The sequence below is a fragment of the Meles meles genome, chromosome 9 (genome assembly GCF_922984935.1).
Source record: "Meles meles chromosome 9, mMelMel3.1 paternal haplotype, whole genome shotgun sequence".
Taxonomy (NCBI): Eukaryota; Metazoa; Chordata; class Mammalia; order Carnivora; family Mustelidae; genus Meles; species Meles meles.
Genome location: NC_060074.1, coordinates 46,552,093 through 46,569,545, shown reverse-complemented (window position 1 = coordinate 46,569,545; position 17,453 = coordinate 46,552,093). Strand labels below are relative to the sequence as shown.

General features: G+C 50.4%; 1 protein-coding gene across 1 annotated transcript in view; it reads left to right on the top strand.

Moving 5' to 3' along the window:
• NDUFA10 (NADH:ubiquinone oxidoreductase subunit A10) overlaps positions 1 to 17,453 on the top strand; it is a 52,752-nt gene that overhangs the window by 5,786 nt on the left and 29,513 nt on the right. Inside the window, exons 4-8 of the mRNA XM_046018767.1 lie at positions 688 to 774; positions 3,462 to 3,583; positions 4,991 to 5,070; positions 9,696 to 9,750; positions 11,328 to 11,413. Of these exons, the coding sequence (XP_045874723.1) occupies positions 688 to 774; positions 3,462 to 3,583; positions 4,991 to 5,070; positions 9,696 to 9,750; positions 11,328 to 11,413 (430 nt within the window). The remainder of the gene's footprint in view (positions 1 to 687; positions 775 to 3,461; positions 3,584 to 4,990; positions 5,071 to 9,695; positions 9,751 to 11,327; positions 11,414 to 17,453) is intronic.

Here is a 17,453-nt window from a genome sequence, read left to right as displayed (position 1 = left end):
TGGTGGGGAAAGCGCACAGAGTCACTGTGGTTACAGGAGGCTGCTGTGACGTGAATGGGCTAGGAGTGGATGGGACGGGGTCAGAGAAGTGGCCTGGGCAAGATGGCTTTCCCTCTGGAGGGGAGAGGGAGCCATTAGAAGCTGTGAGCAGAGGAGTAACGGGACTGGGGTTCAGCTCTAAGAGTGCCCATCTGTTGTTGGGAGAGCAGCCGGGGGCAGGGGCGGAGGCTGGGCCTCGCTGGGGGCTGGGGCTGGACCTGGCCAGGTCAGGAGGCCTTCAGCGGTTGGGTTCAAGATGTGGTTGGGACGAAGCTGGTGGTTCGCTGATGAGTGGGGCACGGGGCACGAGGGGAGAGTCTGGATGCTGCTGGGGTCTGGCTGAGAGGTCGGGCCAGGGCGGGATTGGGGTGGGCAGACAGGATGGAAAAGATACGGTTTCAGACAGAAATACCTTCCTCCTAATTCAATAGGTTATAGATGAGACAGAATGTGATAGCACCAAAACCAGAAGTGTTCTCATTTTCTAAAACGATTTCCAACTTAGAAGAACACGTCTGTTCTTTTGAAATATTTGATATGTGAAGTGTACCGTAAATAACTTTTGCCTTTCTGAAATGGAGTTACTCATTTCCAGTGCTTTGGTTTGTATCTGTCTGACTTTTGATTTTGCTTCCCTGTTTCTGACAGGACAAGGCGTTGTGTTGGAGCGCTCCATCTTCAGTGACTTCGTGTTCTTGGAGGCAATGTACAACCAAGGCTTCATCCGAAAGCAGTGTGAGTCGGGGCTGTGGTCAGGCCTTCCTGGGTGTGTTGTGCCACTGGCTGAGGCTCTGGCAGACTCCCTTTACAGTTGGTGTGCACTCAGCACGTGTGGTGACTACATGAATAACTGCCTTTACTTGTTACATTAACAGGAAAAAAGAGCGTTCTTTCCACCCTCTCTTCCTCCTAAATTCCTGTCTGGGAAAGCAGACAGGTTCCGCCCAACCTTCCCCAAGACCTCATTTCCCGGCAGTGTGTTCAGCCTTGCCAAACACCTAAGCTACTTTCTCTGATCTAGTTTAATTTCGCTGAATTAACCAGTTTCTAGTGTGTGATTTTGTGTGTCATCAGGATGTCTGTGTTTTTTGTGCCCGCACCTGCAGTCGGCATCATCGTCGTCTTTCCCTTCTGTCTGATACGGCGGTGTTCTGATTCCTCCCGGGACAGCGGCACCCTGTGGGGCTCATTGGAGGTCTGACAGGTGGACACGGATGAGGATGATGTCTGGTCAAAGGTGGCCTGACTGAGGAGTTAGGGACATGTGTCTAAGGGGTGTCTAAGGAGGCGTGTGCCAGGGCAGGGCTATGGGGGCCCGTGCTCGGTCTGCTTGTGGACTTGTTCGTCTGAGTGCTCAGCTGGCCGGAGCCCGGCTGGCTGGAGCTGGCGGCCGGCTCTCCCCGGAGGGCCAAGCACCACGGGCTGGTTAGTGAGTGGGGAGAGCCAAGCCAGCCAGGAGACGATTCCGGGCTGAGGCGCTCGCTCTTGCCTGCTTCTGTTTTCTGCTGTGAGGGCGGCCCACCTGCACTTATGGAAGGAGTGGCCAGCGCCCTTGCTTCCGGCTGGGGTGCCAGTACTCTCCAAGCACTCTGAGCAGCAGGTGAGGCCTGTTGGCCAGCGTTTCTGGGCTGCTGGCTGCATGCCGGGCTCAGTCCTAGGTGCCAGGGATATGACGATAGAAGACAAGGAAGGCTCTTGGGTTCTGGCTAGGGTGAGGCGGGCACGGAAGCTGCATCGATGCTGGTTCCTCCTGGGGCTGCAGGAGCACACAGGAGAGCGCTAACTGGTGGGGAGACCAGGTACTGTCAGCGGCAGTGACCTTGAGGAGGGAGCCTGGTGGTAGGGCAGCCGGTGAGCGGGGTGAAGCGTGGAGGAGGCTCCTGTGGTGTTGATGGTGGAGGCGGCCCAGGAGAGGCAGGTGGGGAAAGCCCAGAGTGAGCAGCAAGCACTGAGGTCGGGATCCTTGGGCTTCTGGGTTTCTGCCTACTGGGTCATCCTGCTGCAGACCTAAAACTGAGTAGGCTCAGTGAGGGTGGCAGGGGGACAGTCGGCACCCGGAGAGTGCAGGGTCTTGTGAGACAGGAGCTGAGAAGGGCCCTTGGGGAGGCCAGTGGCTAGTGAGTGGTGTTTGTGAGCGGCGTTTCCAGGTTGGGTTAGGGGAAACAGAGGACTTGAGAGTAGAGGGTGCTGCGAGGTGGAAGGTGATCTCCGAAGGGGAACTCCGCTTATAGGAACGTGCAGCAGGAGGCGGAAGGACAGATGCTTTTCCTAAGGGCAGAGGAGGCTGGCCTGGCTCTATGTTGCCCAGGTGGGAAGCTGAGATGAGACCAGGGGTTTCTTGCATGGACAGGAGAACAGCACCCACGGGAAGCCTCGGTCACTCACTGTGATGGCGTCACCTGTGTACCCTGATAGTCCTCCAGCTCAGACCCTTGCTCACTTGGGTCCAAGGTGTGCCCTGAATGGCCGCTAAAACCAGATTCACTGCAGTGGTCACCTGAACATTTCCTTTAGAGCAAAGTTGTTGCCTTTCTGTGGCTCTAGTGTGAGCCCCATAGTTGATCTCTTCTGGAAGTTTCCACCACTTGAACCTCTGCAGAGATGGCAGTTTCTTGATGTTGCTCCTATGGTAGGTGAAGGTGGTGGTTTCATTCCAGTGACCCACAGTGTGCTCTGCCTGACTTTCTAGTAACGTCCTTGTACGCCAGAGGACATCCAGGTGCAGAGTGTCCTCGAAACAGCACCTGTGTCCTTTAGGGCCACAGGTTGTATGTGGCTGTTCCGCACAGTGGTGACCCAGGGAGAGTGAGTCCTCAGCCTTAACTTGCTTTCTGTTTTATTTTGTATTACTAAGTCTGCTACAGTAAGTAGTTCTGTGTAGCTGATTAAATTTACTGAAACCAGGTAAATGTAGCTTCCTATTTTTCAGTTATTTGAAAAAGAAAGTTAATAACAAAGGTCTGTCCTCGCTAGAGGAGACAGGACCGTGTCTGTTACTGCCAAGCACAGTGGGTGTGTAGGATGCATCCCAGCCACAGGCCACCAAAGAGAACACTTGTGTGCCCTCTCCTGGCCTTCTTTGTGACTAAGATGCCCTTAGAATCTGGCCTTTCGGATGACATGGAGGCCAGTGCATAAGTCCCAGTGTCCCGCCGTGTGGAGGTGATGTGCAGTCCTTGGGCCTAGGGCTTGCTGACTGCGGGCAGGAGAAGCGCTGCAGGGCAGGGGCTGCCCTGGCACCTGGGCGGGGTCCTGTGTCGCGTGTGTGCTGCCGGTGCAGACACCTGTGCCTTCTGTGATTCATGGATTGACACGTGGCTCTGGGCCCTGCAGTCTACCTTTGCCTTTTACTCGGAAGGGCGCGTGGTGGGGGATTCTACAGCGGCCCGTCCATGACCGATTTGCCTCTCTCGTGTGTGCAGGTGTGGACCACTACAACGAGGTGAAGAAGGTCACCATCAGCGAGTACTTGCCCCCTCATGTGGTCATCTACATCGACGTGCCCGTTCCAGAGATCCAGAGTCGGATTCAGAAGAAAGGAAATGTAACTCAGCTTTTCAGTTGCAGACCACACTCTTTCTACTTGTCCTTGTTATCTTGACACGTCCTCATAGATCAGCACTTCCCGGTGGCAGTCACAGCAGTTTGCTGTCAGGTGCCGCCAGCCTTCACAAAGATGGGTGGCCCACATGGTGGGGGCACCTGAGTGTGGGCCTTCGTGCGGTGGCTAGAAGGGGCTGTGGTCAGTCACTGCTCTCCAGTAGTGCTCCACAGCCCGGAGCACCATCCCGCTGTCACACCTTGTCCCCTAAGCCACCCTGTGGGGATGGGTTAGTATGCTGGTGGCAGGCCCCTTGCCGTGTTCTCTCCTGTTCTCTCGTGGGGCTTCTGCACCCAGTTTTCTGTTGGCTGATTGAATGTGATTTCTAGCATCCTTTCAGTTCTCCCTTCCTGTTTAACTCAGGTTGGGCCCCTCTCCCTCCTTTCCCCGTGTGGAAACTAGAGCACTGGGGCTGTGGTCCCTGCTCAGGCAGCGCTGGCTGAGCCTGCATTAGGGGGCCGGAAGCTGCGGTTTGGGGCTGCTCACTGGCTCGGGGCATAAAGCAGGACCCAGGGCACGAAGGTGTCACTGCCGCTCAGACTAGTTCTTGTCTGCAGACACCACTCTCACATGGAGTAATTTTTCCTGGGACAGAACAGGTCTTATTTCCAACGCTGTGATGCAAGTGTAGGTTTGCATGTGGGCAAGGTCAGCAGCAAACAGGGAAGCAAAGGAAGGTACCAGGTGGAGGTCAATTAGTGCCACAAAGAAACATGAGGTGGAAGATAACATGACTTGCCTGTAGCATTGCTGAACTGTTAAGAGGTTTTAGGTACTGAGACTGGCTGCTCAGATGTGGAGGTTTCGGTCTCTGAATTTGGTGGAGCACAGTTCAGGCGATAAGGGAGGTGAGTGGTGCAGGAAGTGGGAGAGGTGGTTGCGGTGTGCGAGTAGTGAAGGGAGAAGGCAGGAGGGAGTCTGGTGGAGAGGAGGGTGTGGGCTGGGAGAGAGATGGGCCAGTCCCCTCATTGTCATGGTCTTAGCTGCCAGGCTCTGGTATTTGTGCACTTGAGTGCTTGTGTGTGTGCTCTGTGTGTGTGTGCACTACAGCCCAGGCCAGGCGGAACGTGTATACTATAACAGGTTCTTCCTGTTCCCATTCTAAGCGTGTGCCTTAACCTTAACGTTTGAAAGGTTAGGCCACAGGATCCCCTGGGCAAACGTGTGTGCCCTGCTGTGGTACAATGAGGTTGGCCCTGACCAATACTAAGGCCCCTTTCCTGTCATCTCTGCAATGCCCAGGAGTTCTTCCAAGAAAACCATGTTTGTTGCTTGTTTTCAGCTTTTACAGGTGTGCAAGTAAAAGAAAAAGTCTAAACATTCCACTTGTTTTTCTCTGCTTTTGTTTAGCCGCATGAAATGAAGATCACCTCCGCCTATCTGCAGGACATCGAGAACTCCTACAAGAACACCTTCCTGCCGGAGATGAGGTGAGCTTAGCGTGGGATTGAGTCCTGTGGCGCGGCATCCCCACACATGGTTCTCTGTGCCCAGCAGCCCGGGAGTTCACTCCTATTTATTACAGTGGATGTTGTCTGCAGTGTTTTAATCTCATGTTTATAAGCAGCAGTGACAGCACACATTTCAGATTGATGGGTGGGGATTTTTGGCTTCTTGGTTTGCTTAGTTTGCCCATACTTCTTTGTTTTATTTTTACAATCATTGGAGGCTAGAAGTAAAGCCATGCTGTATCCCACGCCAAGCAGTTAGCATCAGAGAACTCCTGTGTCTTAACCTGAGGTGGCAGCCAAGTATTCTTCGTTACCTAAAAGGCTTACTCGAAAGTGCTCCTTGAATCCGTGCCGAGAATTCATGGAGGACAACCAATTTCTGTAGATCCTTTTAAAAGTTATTCTTAATGGTCGTTTGGATTACATGAAATCCCACCAGGTCCTCCTTTTTCTTTCCTTCCTCCTGCTCACATTGTTTCTTTCCTGAAAACGCAAAAGGAAATGTTCTCTCCTCGGTCTGCACGTCGTCCCTAGTCCTTGGCTGCCAGTGTCTGAGAGGGAAGTCCGGGCCACTGTCCCTTGAGTCCCACTGGAAGGAGGTGTTTGATCTCTTCCTGTAGGTCTCTAGCAGCTTGTCTTAAACGGTGTTAAACTTAAGCCCCTTGATGCCTGAAAATCTCATGCCTTTGCTTAAGATTTCAGTGTATGAAGGCATGAGTAAAATCAAAGTTAAGTTATGGTAACTTTGAAAGGAAAGTTTGATTTGTAAATTGAAAACTAATTTTTTTTAACCATAAGCATTGATGCATATGTTCCTGTGTCTGTTTTGTGCTAAGCTGTTTCCTAGCAGCAGGACAGAGCAGGGTGAGCTGTAGGTCCCTGTCTTCCTGTTGGGCTGCTCTGTTTTTAGGACTAGAGGTGCAGGAAAAAAGCAGGTTTCGTAATCTGTGCTCAGGGGAATGTATAGATATATGTGAATAAGCAGAAGAAACAGAGATAGTTGACCCTTGTGTGGCAGTTCTAAAACTCTTGGAGATCTGACTATAGAAACCTCAGCTGAGAGACGGTGTCCTGACAAATTCTCAAACAAAATTTTTAGCTAATAATGCCTGAGTCGGGCTTGCTGTGAGGGTGAAGTTTTCTTTTACTTTGTGGTGATCTTCAAGAACTTCTCCTAGAGGGCTTCCTGATAACGAAGTATGTTCATCGGCCATCGTAAGCGCCCCTTGCATCGTCTCTGTTCTGGGCTGGATACCTGCCCTAGTTATATCCCCACGCGCCCAGGGGGTCCTCTTGCTCTGGTGGTCCTGTCTTGGGGGGCATCAGGTGAACAAGGTGAAGGGAAGGAGAGGCGCTTAGGGTAGGTGTGTGTTTCTCATGGAACACGTGTAGCACATGGCCGCTAATGGGACAGGCATGGGGTTGTGTGCTTGTCGCCATGAAGGAGAGGGTGCCTCTCCATGACTGATGGTCGCACTGCTGACTGTAGCGTGCTCATCTGAAGACACCACATGTGTTGGGGACTGTCCCCTCCCCTGCTTTCAGGAGAGTTTGGTGGAGCCCTGCTCTCAGCAGTTTGTATAATGAGAACAATAGACGGACAGGTGAATGTGTGGGATTTAATTTGGTTTTTCCAAATGAATAGCATAGTAAAGATTTTTAAAAGTTGTAGGTCACCTGTTCTTCTGCTACAGAGACTCATTACACCCTAGGCACTGGTCTCTCCCCTTGTGGTCCTGCTCTCTTCTCAGCTCTGTCTTCCAAATATGTCTACTGTCCACTGTCATAGCTGGGAGCCACTTACGTTGGCAGTCATTTGTCACATTTAAAAGAGCACCTGTGTGAAAGTTTCTATGCAGCCCATGTTATGTAAGTGTTCGATCATAGACCAGGGTCCTGCTGCGGCTTGGTGACCTACTTGTGTCTCGAAGTTTTCTCTTGGGAATTCACTGTGAGATTTGACTAGAACTGCCAAATTGTACATGAAATTTTAAGAAACTATCATGACTAGGTTATCTGAAGTTTGTAAGTCTTTGTGTTTTAGAATTCAGGAGGTATTTCCCACAGAAACAATTTTAGGTTTCCTAGGTTTGGTTATTTAAAATCATTTAGTTAAATATTACATATTTATAGTGCTAACCTTAGAAGGTAAAATTGTTAGAGTATTAGTAATTAATCAGTAAAATCAAAATTGAATAAGGGAAGTGTTTTTTAGGTTGAATGTCAGTATTTGAAACAAAGTAGATTTACTGGGCTCGATTAGTGTCGCCGGCACCTGAGCCAGTCTCTCCTATGTTAGCTCTTCTTTTGTGACCCGGACACTGTCATCTTACGTGTCCTTTCTGAATGCATGAAGAACGGTGCAGCTTTGGTCAAAGTCGTATTGTGAGATTTTACGAGGCACAGTGAACTACCATAGGAATATGTGTTTTCTGGCTTTGTCAACATGCTGAAAATTGTTGGAGAACGTGTTTTTTATGCTTATTACCTTATATTGTGGAGCTGTAGCTGGGTTTAGTAAACATCCGTGTGTATAGTCGTGAAGAGACATTTACTCTACTCCATTTATAAATGTCACTGTTAGCACTGCTATTCCCAGGAGACCCAGGGGTTCCTGGGAGAGGTGTGCCTGAGGGAATCAGGCAGCTTAGAGTTCGCTCCTTAGGCCTTGATGGTGTCCCTGAATCTCTGAGACCCTTGTGGGCCACCCTCTTTGTTTCGGTCTCCCTTCACAAACAAGCCAGTGGGAATGGGGGGTGGGCAGGGACCCAGCAGGAGGCTTTGATGTGTTCTCTATCATTTTGTCACTGAGGCACTTGCTGTGGGATGCTGCTCGTTACAGGCACCTGGGAAGCAAATGTTCGTTGAACTGAGTCACACGAAGATGGAAATGTTAGGCTGTGAAATTGGCTCTGTGAGTTGTTCTCAGTAGGTGGTCTGGAGTCTCACATTCTGTGAGGGCAGGGGCCCCGTCTTTGTCCCTGGCCCATGCTGCGCAGTGCCTGCTGCCTCCAGGGGCTTTGAAAGTGTGCCGTTTTGTGTGCTGGAGGTACCTGTCACTGCTTTCCTGACCTGTCATGCTCACGCCTCTGACAGCCACGCCAGGGATGCCACATCCACGGTGAGCATTTACACTCCTGTAAGATTGACAATAATGCTTCCGTGCTAGCCGCCCTTCCTTGATCATCACGGAGTGTCCACGACTCTGTCTCCTACACACATGGTTTAATTCTGACTCGTGTGGCTTGTGGAGGGAGATCACTACCCTTTGTGCCTTTCTCTTTCTAGTGACAGTGGGAGGCTGTGGGTGCTTGAGGAGGAAAGATGCTGAGTTCTCGATTGAGGAGTGGCTCTTGCTCTGGCCAGGAGGGCAGGTGCAGTGAGCTTCTGTTTCTGGGGCCATCGTCATTGTGCCTGTGGTTTCTGACCATTTTCTTTTATCTTTAGTGAGGCAAAAAATGCAGTCATCAGGCTGCACCGAGAGACTGTCATCTAGTCAAATGACTTCCTTTGACTGTAGAATGCAGGTTTCTCTGTAAGCACAGCACCTAAGAAGTTGGGGATTCATAGGAGTCCATAATAATTAGCTAATAACTGAGCTTCTTAAACCAGTGGCCCGCTGAAGGTGGTTCCTGGTTGGTGAAGTTGGATACCATTGTGTAGGGTCAGATGTGGATTTCAGGTTGAGCATAGCTTGTAAGGTCTTGGACTGTCTGTGGATTTACCCTCCATCGGTAGGGGAGTGCTGTGCTATCGACTCCTAAATGAGAAGGTGTCCCTTGTGTAATCTCCTTGGGTATGCCATGCAACTGATCTGGGAGAAGTAGTAGTCTGTCCTTGATATTCTGCTGTCCCCTTTGCGGGAAGGGGGTCAGACATTTCTGCAGTGATGGGCTTTCCAGCAGGCCTCCGGTCTGGGCAGCCTCACCACCTCTCTGGCCGGGGCTGTGGCTTCAGGTCTCCCACGGTTTGGTCTGGAGGTGGTGGCAGAGGCAGCCTCCTTCATCTGTCAGGTACAGACTTTCCCATCTGTTGGCTTACAGTCCTGTCCCGGGTGGGCAGCCAACTGTCTGTGGGGTGGGGGATTGTGCAGAAGTGTTGGAAAGGGCATCCTGTCATCCCCTTCTTTCCAGGACCTAGCTGTGACTTTTCAGTGTTTAGACGAAGGGCCAAGGACTAAGGGAACTGGGCTGTTGCCTTCCTGCTGCAGACTTGGGTTGTCTCCTAGATTTGAGCAGCTCAAGTACCCTGCCCTTACTCCTCCACCACTTGGCTGTTCTCTGGGCCCACGTCCAGTGATGAACCTGTGGCAGCGGTGACCATGCACCCTGTCCCCCTCAGCCCCCGGTCTCTGGTGCCGGTGCGGTGGGGTGGAGTAGCCAGAAGGGAAGTCAGGAGATACATCTGCTATTGTCACTGTCCCGCCAGGAGCTACCAGGTCCTCCTCAGCCTCTCAGGCCCTGTGAGCCAGCATGTGTCCAGCACACTGTTCCCTTCAGAACGGGCAGCTTTAATGTTTGTAGCGGTAGACTTTAATGTTATATACTCATTTGTTTATAAGCTTAGAAGATTTACCATGCATTTCTTCTTGCCTTTCTTTACAGTGAGAAATGTGAGGTGTTACAGTACAGTGCAAGGGAAGCTCAAGATGCAGAGAAGGTAAGAAATCAGCTGAGAAGTTTATAATTATTCTTAAATTTGATTCATATGTAAAGTTCTTATAAATCAGATAGTCAGTTCAGCTCCCACTGGTCTTAGAAATGTCTGCATTTCATAAGCTCAAGGAGGCACCAAGATAGCCCATCACTCCTCTGGGCATGAGATTTTGATTTTCATTTAAATAATTCAGTTTCTAGGATCTTAAAATTGTAGAAGGTACATTAGTAAGTGCACTTTGTAAAATTCAAGTCAATCTCTGTGCTATTTTCAAGAGAGCTTAATGAGTAATAGCCAAAAGAAATTGAAAAAGAATAATGCAGGAACATTTGCCTTCCCAAATACAAAAACATATTGCAAAATTATGGTGATGAAAGCACTGCAGTACTACTACAGGAATTAATACGTGGTGTAATGGAACAGGAGCAGAGAGTGGAGAAACAGGTGTATGTGTGTGTGTGTGTGTGACTTGACTTTGGTAAAGGTAGAGCTTTAAAGAGGAAGAAAAAATGAAGTAGAAGGAAATGGATTATTTCTTAAATGGTGTTGAGGCAGTGGATCATCAGTTACACAACAAAAAAGTCCCGTATCTTATATATTAATTGTAAATTATAAAAAGCAAAACAGAAGAAAATGCTGGTGTTATGATGTGGGGTTGAGGTCTAGATGGTGATGAGGTCTAGAGCGCTGTGGAGTCAACGGCCTGGCTGGCTCTGGGTGCGGGAGAAGGAGAAAGCTCTGGAGGAAGGTCTTCTCCGTGGAGAGGAGTGCAGTCCCTGAGCACCCGAGGCTGTGTCCCTTTGTGGTGCTGGGACAGCGCTGAGGATGCCAGTGGCCCATTCTGCTCTGACAGATTACATCCCACATGCTTTTGTTTCTGGGGATGTGGTTGTGTTTAGGAGATTTTCACACCTTTGGAGATGTTCAGGTGCTGTGTGTCTGGGTAGGAGAATGCATTTGCTCTGTAACACTGTGTTGCGTTTTGAGTTCAGGCTCAAATTCTTGAAAGTTAGGAGAGGACCCTGAGTTTGGCATGTTTGGGGACAGAAAGCATCTGAAAAGACTGCCCCTTTGGGAGGTCGGACTGCAGGCTGCAGGTATGGGGCTGGAAACAGTGTATTGGATCTTTCTAGGAAGTGGGATTCATTTTCTTGTTCTCTTTTTGCTTTCAGAGACTGAGTCTTGTGTTCAGGAATGAAGTTCCTAGGGAGGAAATGAGTAGTCTGTCCCTGACACTGGTTCCCCAAGTCTTCATGATTTTTTCCTCCTGTGCTGCTTCTCTCAGCCTCACACATATCTCTCCGCCACCTGTATGTTAGCTGGGCCAGGTGTCCATGCCAAGGTTCAGCTCCACCCCCCTCACCCCCGACCCCAGCGTCTGCCAGGCTGAGCACACACACCGAGGGTCAGTGCTCAATCCCATTTCCTCCCTGAAGGCCATCTGTCCAAATTCCTTTCTTTCTGATATCTGTGCTGATTGTTCCTGTTAGATATTCGTGGCTTATACTATATTAAAATGTTGTCTCCCTTAAAATTTCAAAATGGGACTCTACATGAAATTGAAACTGTTTTTGTCTCAGGTGGTAGAGGACATCGAGTACCTCAAGTATGACAAAGGGCCGTGGCTTGAGCAGGACGACCGCACTCTTCACCATCTGCGGATGCTGTGAGTTCCGTGCCGTGGGGAACCAGCCCAAGAGGACGAGGGGCTGGGTGTTGGAATGTGGGCCCTTGCCTGCTGTAGAGACGTGGAGAAGTTTGAAAGAATTCTGTTTCAAGTGAGGTGTTAACAGTCCCAGCAATAATGAGGTGTATTTCGATTCCCATCAAAGAGGCTGTTGCACTTCCCACGCTGACGACTGGTTAATTGATCGCCAGTATTAATTCAACAGATATTTTGCTTCTGCCATGAGCCAAACACTGTACCAGATTTAGAGGATTTGGCATCAAATAAAACTCCTACTTTCATCTCCTCTGGGCGCTTTGTCCTCCCGTCCCCAGGCCCAGGATGCTAGAGATAAATAAATCCTGTTGCTGGTTCGCTGGCTGAGCAGCACCCCGATTTGCAAACACAGCAGAGTGCTTTCCCCAGCTAGTGCCTCGATGTCCTTCTGGGGACCGTTCACTGTTCTGTGAGGCCAGTTGTGTCAGACAGTGAGTGTCTCATGCATGGAGCCACTGTCATACCTCCTGGGCCCTAACATGAGTTCCTTGGACAGGCTGCATCATGAGTGGGTGACTGGGGCTGCTGTGGTGAGTGGCCACACACAGCGCTAGTCTCCTAGTTCTGGAGTCCAGAAGCCCAAAGTCAGGGTGTTGGTAGGGCCGCCCGGCTCTTCAGGATCGAGGAGGAACCTTTCCTGCCTCTTCCGGCTTCTGGTGGCTGCTGGTGGTCCTCTGTCCTCAGTGTGTGGCCCCATTGCTCCCACTCTGCCTCTGTCCTCATGGGGCCTTCTTCCTGGAGTGTCTGTGTCTGTGTCTACATTTCTCTCTTGCTATAAATTCACATGTCATGGGATTAGAGCTCCTGCTGATCCCCTGTGATCCCATTTTAACTTCTCTCTACAAAGACTCTGTTTCTAAATGAGATCTGATTCACAGGTTCCGAGCGGACATGAGTTTTGCAGGGGCACTATTCAACCCAGAACACCATGTGTTTTGAGGGGCCCTGAGCCCAACCCCACACTTGAGAACTCACTGGAAGGACTTGGGAATCACAGCAGATGGTTGTGCTCATGGCTAAGGTCTTCCCAGGGAATCAGCGAGGATTTCCAGCTGGTCAGTGAGGAGAAAGGCACACAAATGTGGAGCAGTCCAGGCATGGGCCTCTAGGCTCCCTCCCACAAGGGATCTGCCAAATGAGCTGCTTTGGGCCCAAGAAAAGCAGTAACATGTGCTTAGGCGGTCTTTCTGCCACAGAGCCCATCAGACACTTGGTGCCCAGGGTTTTGATTGGGTGCTGGTCATGTTGGTCTTAGCAGCTGCTCAAGTTCTGACCTCCAGAAAGAAGGCAGGTGTTCCCCGTAAATCACGTTATACCCTGGTGCCCAGAGTGTGGTGCCTCCGCCTCAGGGCAGCATCTGAGGCCTCAGATGCCAGCCAAGGGAGACCACATTCTCAGGCCTGCTCTGTTTCTGAGAGCTGGGCTTCTGGAAAACAGGTCTTGGGCAGGAGGGCAGATCCAAACCCAGAAAATGGAAGTTTTCTGTGAGGGTCAGTTGCTGCCCCCTCCACGAAGGGTGTGGCCCTGTGTCACTGACTTACCCATTTGTCTCCAGCAACGGCCCATGTTACAGGCTCAGCATCAGCCTCTATTCCGCCACGCTGGACACACACTGGCTGCGCTGTGTCAGTTTTGGGGAACACCAGTGTGAGTGTTGAGCCCATGGAGAATGTCCATCCTGCCTGGTGACCACTCTGTCTGTCAGCCCATTGGCTAAGCTCTGCCTGAGCGGGTGCCCAGGGCCAGAGCTTCCCTGTTTGCTGGGGAGTTTGCTAGCTCATGGCATTTCCCTTGATAACTGACATGCTCATTTCTCTGCGCTTGGATGCACCCTAATGTCAGCATATCAGAGTCCATGGATTTCAGGAATTTCTCATGTTGAACCTATTGATTTTGTTATTAAAAGTAGGACCTAAAATTTTAGTCATTTTAGCAGGTTTTTGGTTTTAGGATTAAGATGGAAGAAATAGCACATGGGCAAGATCCTACAGTTACGGGGTTGGAGAAGGCCTGGAGTGGCCTCCGAAGACGTGGCCTAGTGTTCTGTGGCAGTCCATGCTTCTGACAGGACGGAGGGGTGTGGGCAGGGGTTGGGTGAGTGGGGCTGTGCCTTGGGCATGTGGACATTCCCCGATGGTTGCTTTGTCTACGTAGTGATGGGAATTGGGTCATCAGCCACAGGTGGCAGTGGAGGGGATGGGTGGGCTGAAGGTCTGAGGAGGGAGGAAAGGTAGAAAGTGTTGTCTGGGTGTTGGTGTGGGGAGAATGGGCCGGGAGTGTGCTATGGACAGCGGAGTAGGGCGGCGGCACTAACATCCGGTAGAAGGGGGGCGGTCTCCCTCTGCTGCAGCTGCCCGAGTGTCTGCAGGGAGGAGGCAGAGCTCTGGAGCCCAGCGGGATCAGCGAGAAGAGTGGACAAAAGTGAGTGAGTGTGATGGTGAGAGATGTGATGTGGGTGAGGTGGCAGGGAGCATAGAAACGGCGGTGGAAGCCAGCGGACTAGCGATCAGAGTCCCACCGGCTCACTCTGGGGTCGGATCCGGCCCCCTGTGGTTCCGGTACGTCGCACCTGAGTTTGCTCCATGTTGGGAGTGAAGCCGAGCACACTGGGTGCGGGCATGCAAATACACCGTACCACTCTCCTTGCGTGAGCACTGTTCTTGGGAAAACACATGCTGGTCTGCCAGCTGGACCGTCTTCCCGAAGTCTTATGCAGACCATGAAGTTCGAACAAAAAGCAGACAGACAGTTGTGATTTTGATGCCAAAAAAAAGTGTTTGCTTTACTTTACATTTTATAAACACTGAGCTTCAAATAGTTTGTTTTTATTGCCCATTTATTTGTCCTTTGTGGATTTTTCTTCACATGTATTGATCTTTTTTAAAAAACAGCTTTTTGTTTTCTTGAATTTCTATACTTTTTCAGTCTGTTTCCTGCTCTAGTTTTTATCATTACTATTTTTCAGAGGCCTAGGTGCTCGATTTCAGGTCTTCTCCATACGTGCCGTCCATCGGTGCTGTTGGTGTCCCTCCAGCTTAATGGCGCTAGTGATCTGAGAAGCAGCTGTGCTTGCTGTCTGTGTGTTTGCCTGGGCACGAGGGCTTGACATGCTCGGGCGTACTTTCATCTAGAGTCATGCCCTGGTCGGATGGGAGAAGAACTCGCCTCCTGCTGTTGAGTGGAACATTCTGCCAGTGTCAGGAGACCAGGCTGTGTTGCGGGTGGGGCTGTTCTTCTCCTGCACATCCCCTCCCCCCCAACTTCTTGGCCCATGGGGTCTGTCCGAGAGCCGGGGGGGGGGGGGGGGGTGGCGAGGTCTTAGCTGTAGGAGCATGTGGCCCTGTCTCCACTGACTTGTGTTGTTGCCTCATGTACTTTGATGCTGTGCTGTCGTATGTCTTCATGGAGAACTGACCCCTTCCTCGCCACGGAGCGCCCTGCTGCCTCCCTGATGATGTTCCTGTTCTGCTGTCTGTCATGTCCAAATGGGTGCTCTCTGTTCCGGCTTGGCTCGTGTGGGTGTCTTCCTCTATCCCTTCCCTTTGGACCCACGTCTGCTTACCGTGGGTGTCTTGGTGCCACAGTGTTTTCTTCTGTTCTGACCATCTCTGTGTCTTAATTGCCATGTGTGGACAGTTTACATTTAAAAGGAACGTTGATGTAAGTGGATTAACATTCACTATGTCTCTCAGGGAAGGTTTTTCGGTTGTTGCATTTGCTGTTTGTTTTCTTTCTCCCACCTTGTCTGGTTGGACCTGAGCCTCTGTCCGATTCCATCTTCTCCTCCCCTGGCAGAGCAGTTGCACTTCTCACCATGTGCTCGTCACAGTTCACGTCCCCCAGCTCTGTCACCTCCCGGGTGGGGCGCGGACCTCCCAGCAGAGCACCCGTTTCCTTCCTCATCTGCTCTTCTTCTGCGACCAGAAGTTGATTTGCAAGGATGTGTTCTTGTTGGAAGGACAGGAGTGATGACTTTCAAGCTCTTTCCTTATTGTACCTGAAACTGGAAGTCTCTGTTTTTGAAAGCTCTGGTTCACTTTTTTGTCTAAATGCTGCTCTGTGCAAATGTTTTCGTAAACTGACCTAAATGAGATATATATGGTGCATTCTGAACCTTGCTGGAGTCCTTTTCAGTAGCCGTGTAGTGTCTGCCTCTAGGTCTGAAGGCTCAGGGTATTAGCCTGAAATGAATCATGGTTACACTGTCAGCACTGTGTCCAGAAGGCATTCAGAAATGTTTTCCGATGCCTCAGTGCCCTGCCCAGTGGGGGCTCCCCTCACCTTACAGCTGGGGAAGCTGTGGCTCAGGAGTGCCGACCTGCTCGGTGAAGAGGGGCCACCGTAACCCCCCTGCGACCCAGCATGCAAACCTTGCGGTCTCCCCTCCTCCCAGTGGCTCAGGCTTGGATCTTCATGGGCTCGTCACCTCCTCCTTCGGCTGTCATGCTGCTAGGACCCTCCTTTCCCAGCCGGCCCTCTTACCCACACATCCTGAGGCCTGTGTGTTTGTCCCTGCTGGTTTCTCTCCCTCTCCTCTTCTTTCCTAACTTTTATTGTCTTTGAGGTTTGGTCCTCTCATTCTTGATCTTTATCCAGCCATTAATTACTTCTTCCTATTACTCATCCTATGTGCATATACCCACCAGGCTAATTTTCATAAAAATGTCACAGTGGCGCTGTTTTCCCTTCACTCTGGATCCTTCAGTGGCTTACCCTTGTTTAGTTATCAATCCAAATTTCATTTCTGCAAAGTAATTCAGAGTCCTGATCATCTGGTTCTCCCTCTTCCTGAATCTTCCCTCCCCTACCTGCCCAGTAATTGTCTAAAAATCCTAGCTTAAGTCTGGCTGTATTCACTCTTCTCCCCCCAAATACCCTCTCTTCACTTCGCCAGGCTTTATATGTGATTCTTGTTCATGTCAGTGACTGCTGGACGCAGGCATGATGGAGCGTGTGAGAAGGTGGCTGTCCTCGTGCCAGGCCGTCCCACCAAGGCCCAGGGGCCTGCTGACTTGTTCCACCAAAACAGGGTCGAGTTCCAAACACAGTCTGGAATGTGTGTTCATTTGATTCCAGACTGTGTCCAAAATGATAATCTTAAGATCCTGATTTTAGTGGTTACTTAGTTGTATTGTTATCGGATCACAGAGAAGAGTTCAGTACTTCCCTTGAAGATTATAGATTACAGCATTCAATTCACTGTTTTATTTTGCTGTAAACAGTCTGTCCACTCCTTCTCGTGGTCCATCACTCCCCTGCCCCTGTGCCCTGGGTATTTCATAACCGTGTGCAGCAGTAATTGTGTTTATTTTCATGTGAGTGCCATTTCTTAATTTGGGGGACTCAAATGAAAATTATGCCCAATTTTCTAAGATAATTACTGTAAACATGCCATTTACCAGTTATACTCATCTCGTCTAGAACCTGACCAAATTATTGGTTTCGAGCATTTTTGTTCCTCTCAGTTACGTATGCTGGTGTGTAATTACATGTGCGCTTATGCTGAGAGACGGTGACTGTACATGTCAGCCTGGATAGCATTTGTGTTCCCATGCGTACTCCTAACTTACTGGCTGGTGCCCGCCTTGGTTCATTTCATTCCTCGGTTGGTGACTCTGGTCACCAGGCAGAGGGCTTCATGTGTGCGGGACTCTGGGCCCTTTCCTCCCACTTCCCCAGAGCCTGGGCTGCCCTCCCACTCACCCTGTTTGCTTCATCATGGAGGCTTCTGTTTCTTGTGACTCTGGGATGAGGTCCTTATAGTAGGAAATCCCAGGGCTGCAGTTGGTGGGGTACGAGTTTGGTATCAGAGTATGGTGTTCAAACAGAACTTTGCGGCTCGGGACAAGCTAACAGGTGGACCGTGGACATGTTTTAGGAGCGAGGATAGACATTCTGTCAATTGGGAACCAGTGTGAGCCATAAGACATAATTTACTAGGTGTTTTTTCTGTCTTTTCCTGCCTCACTTTTTTAGAATATGG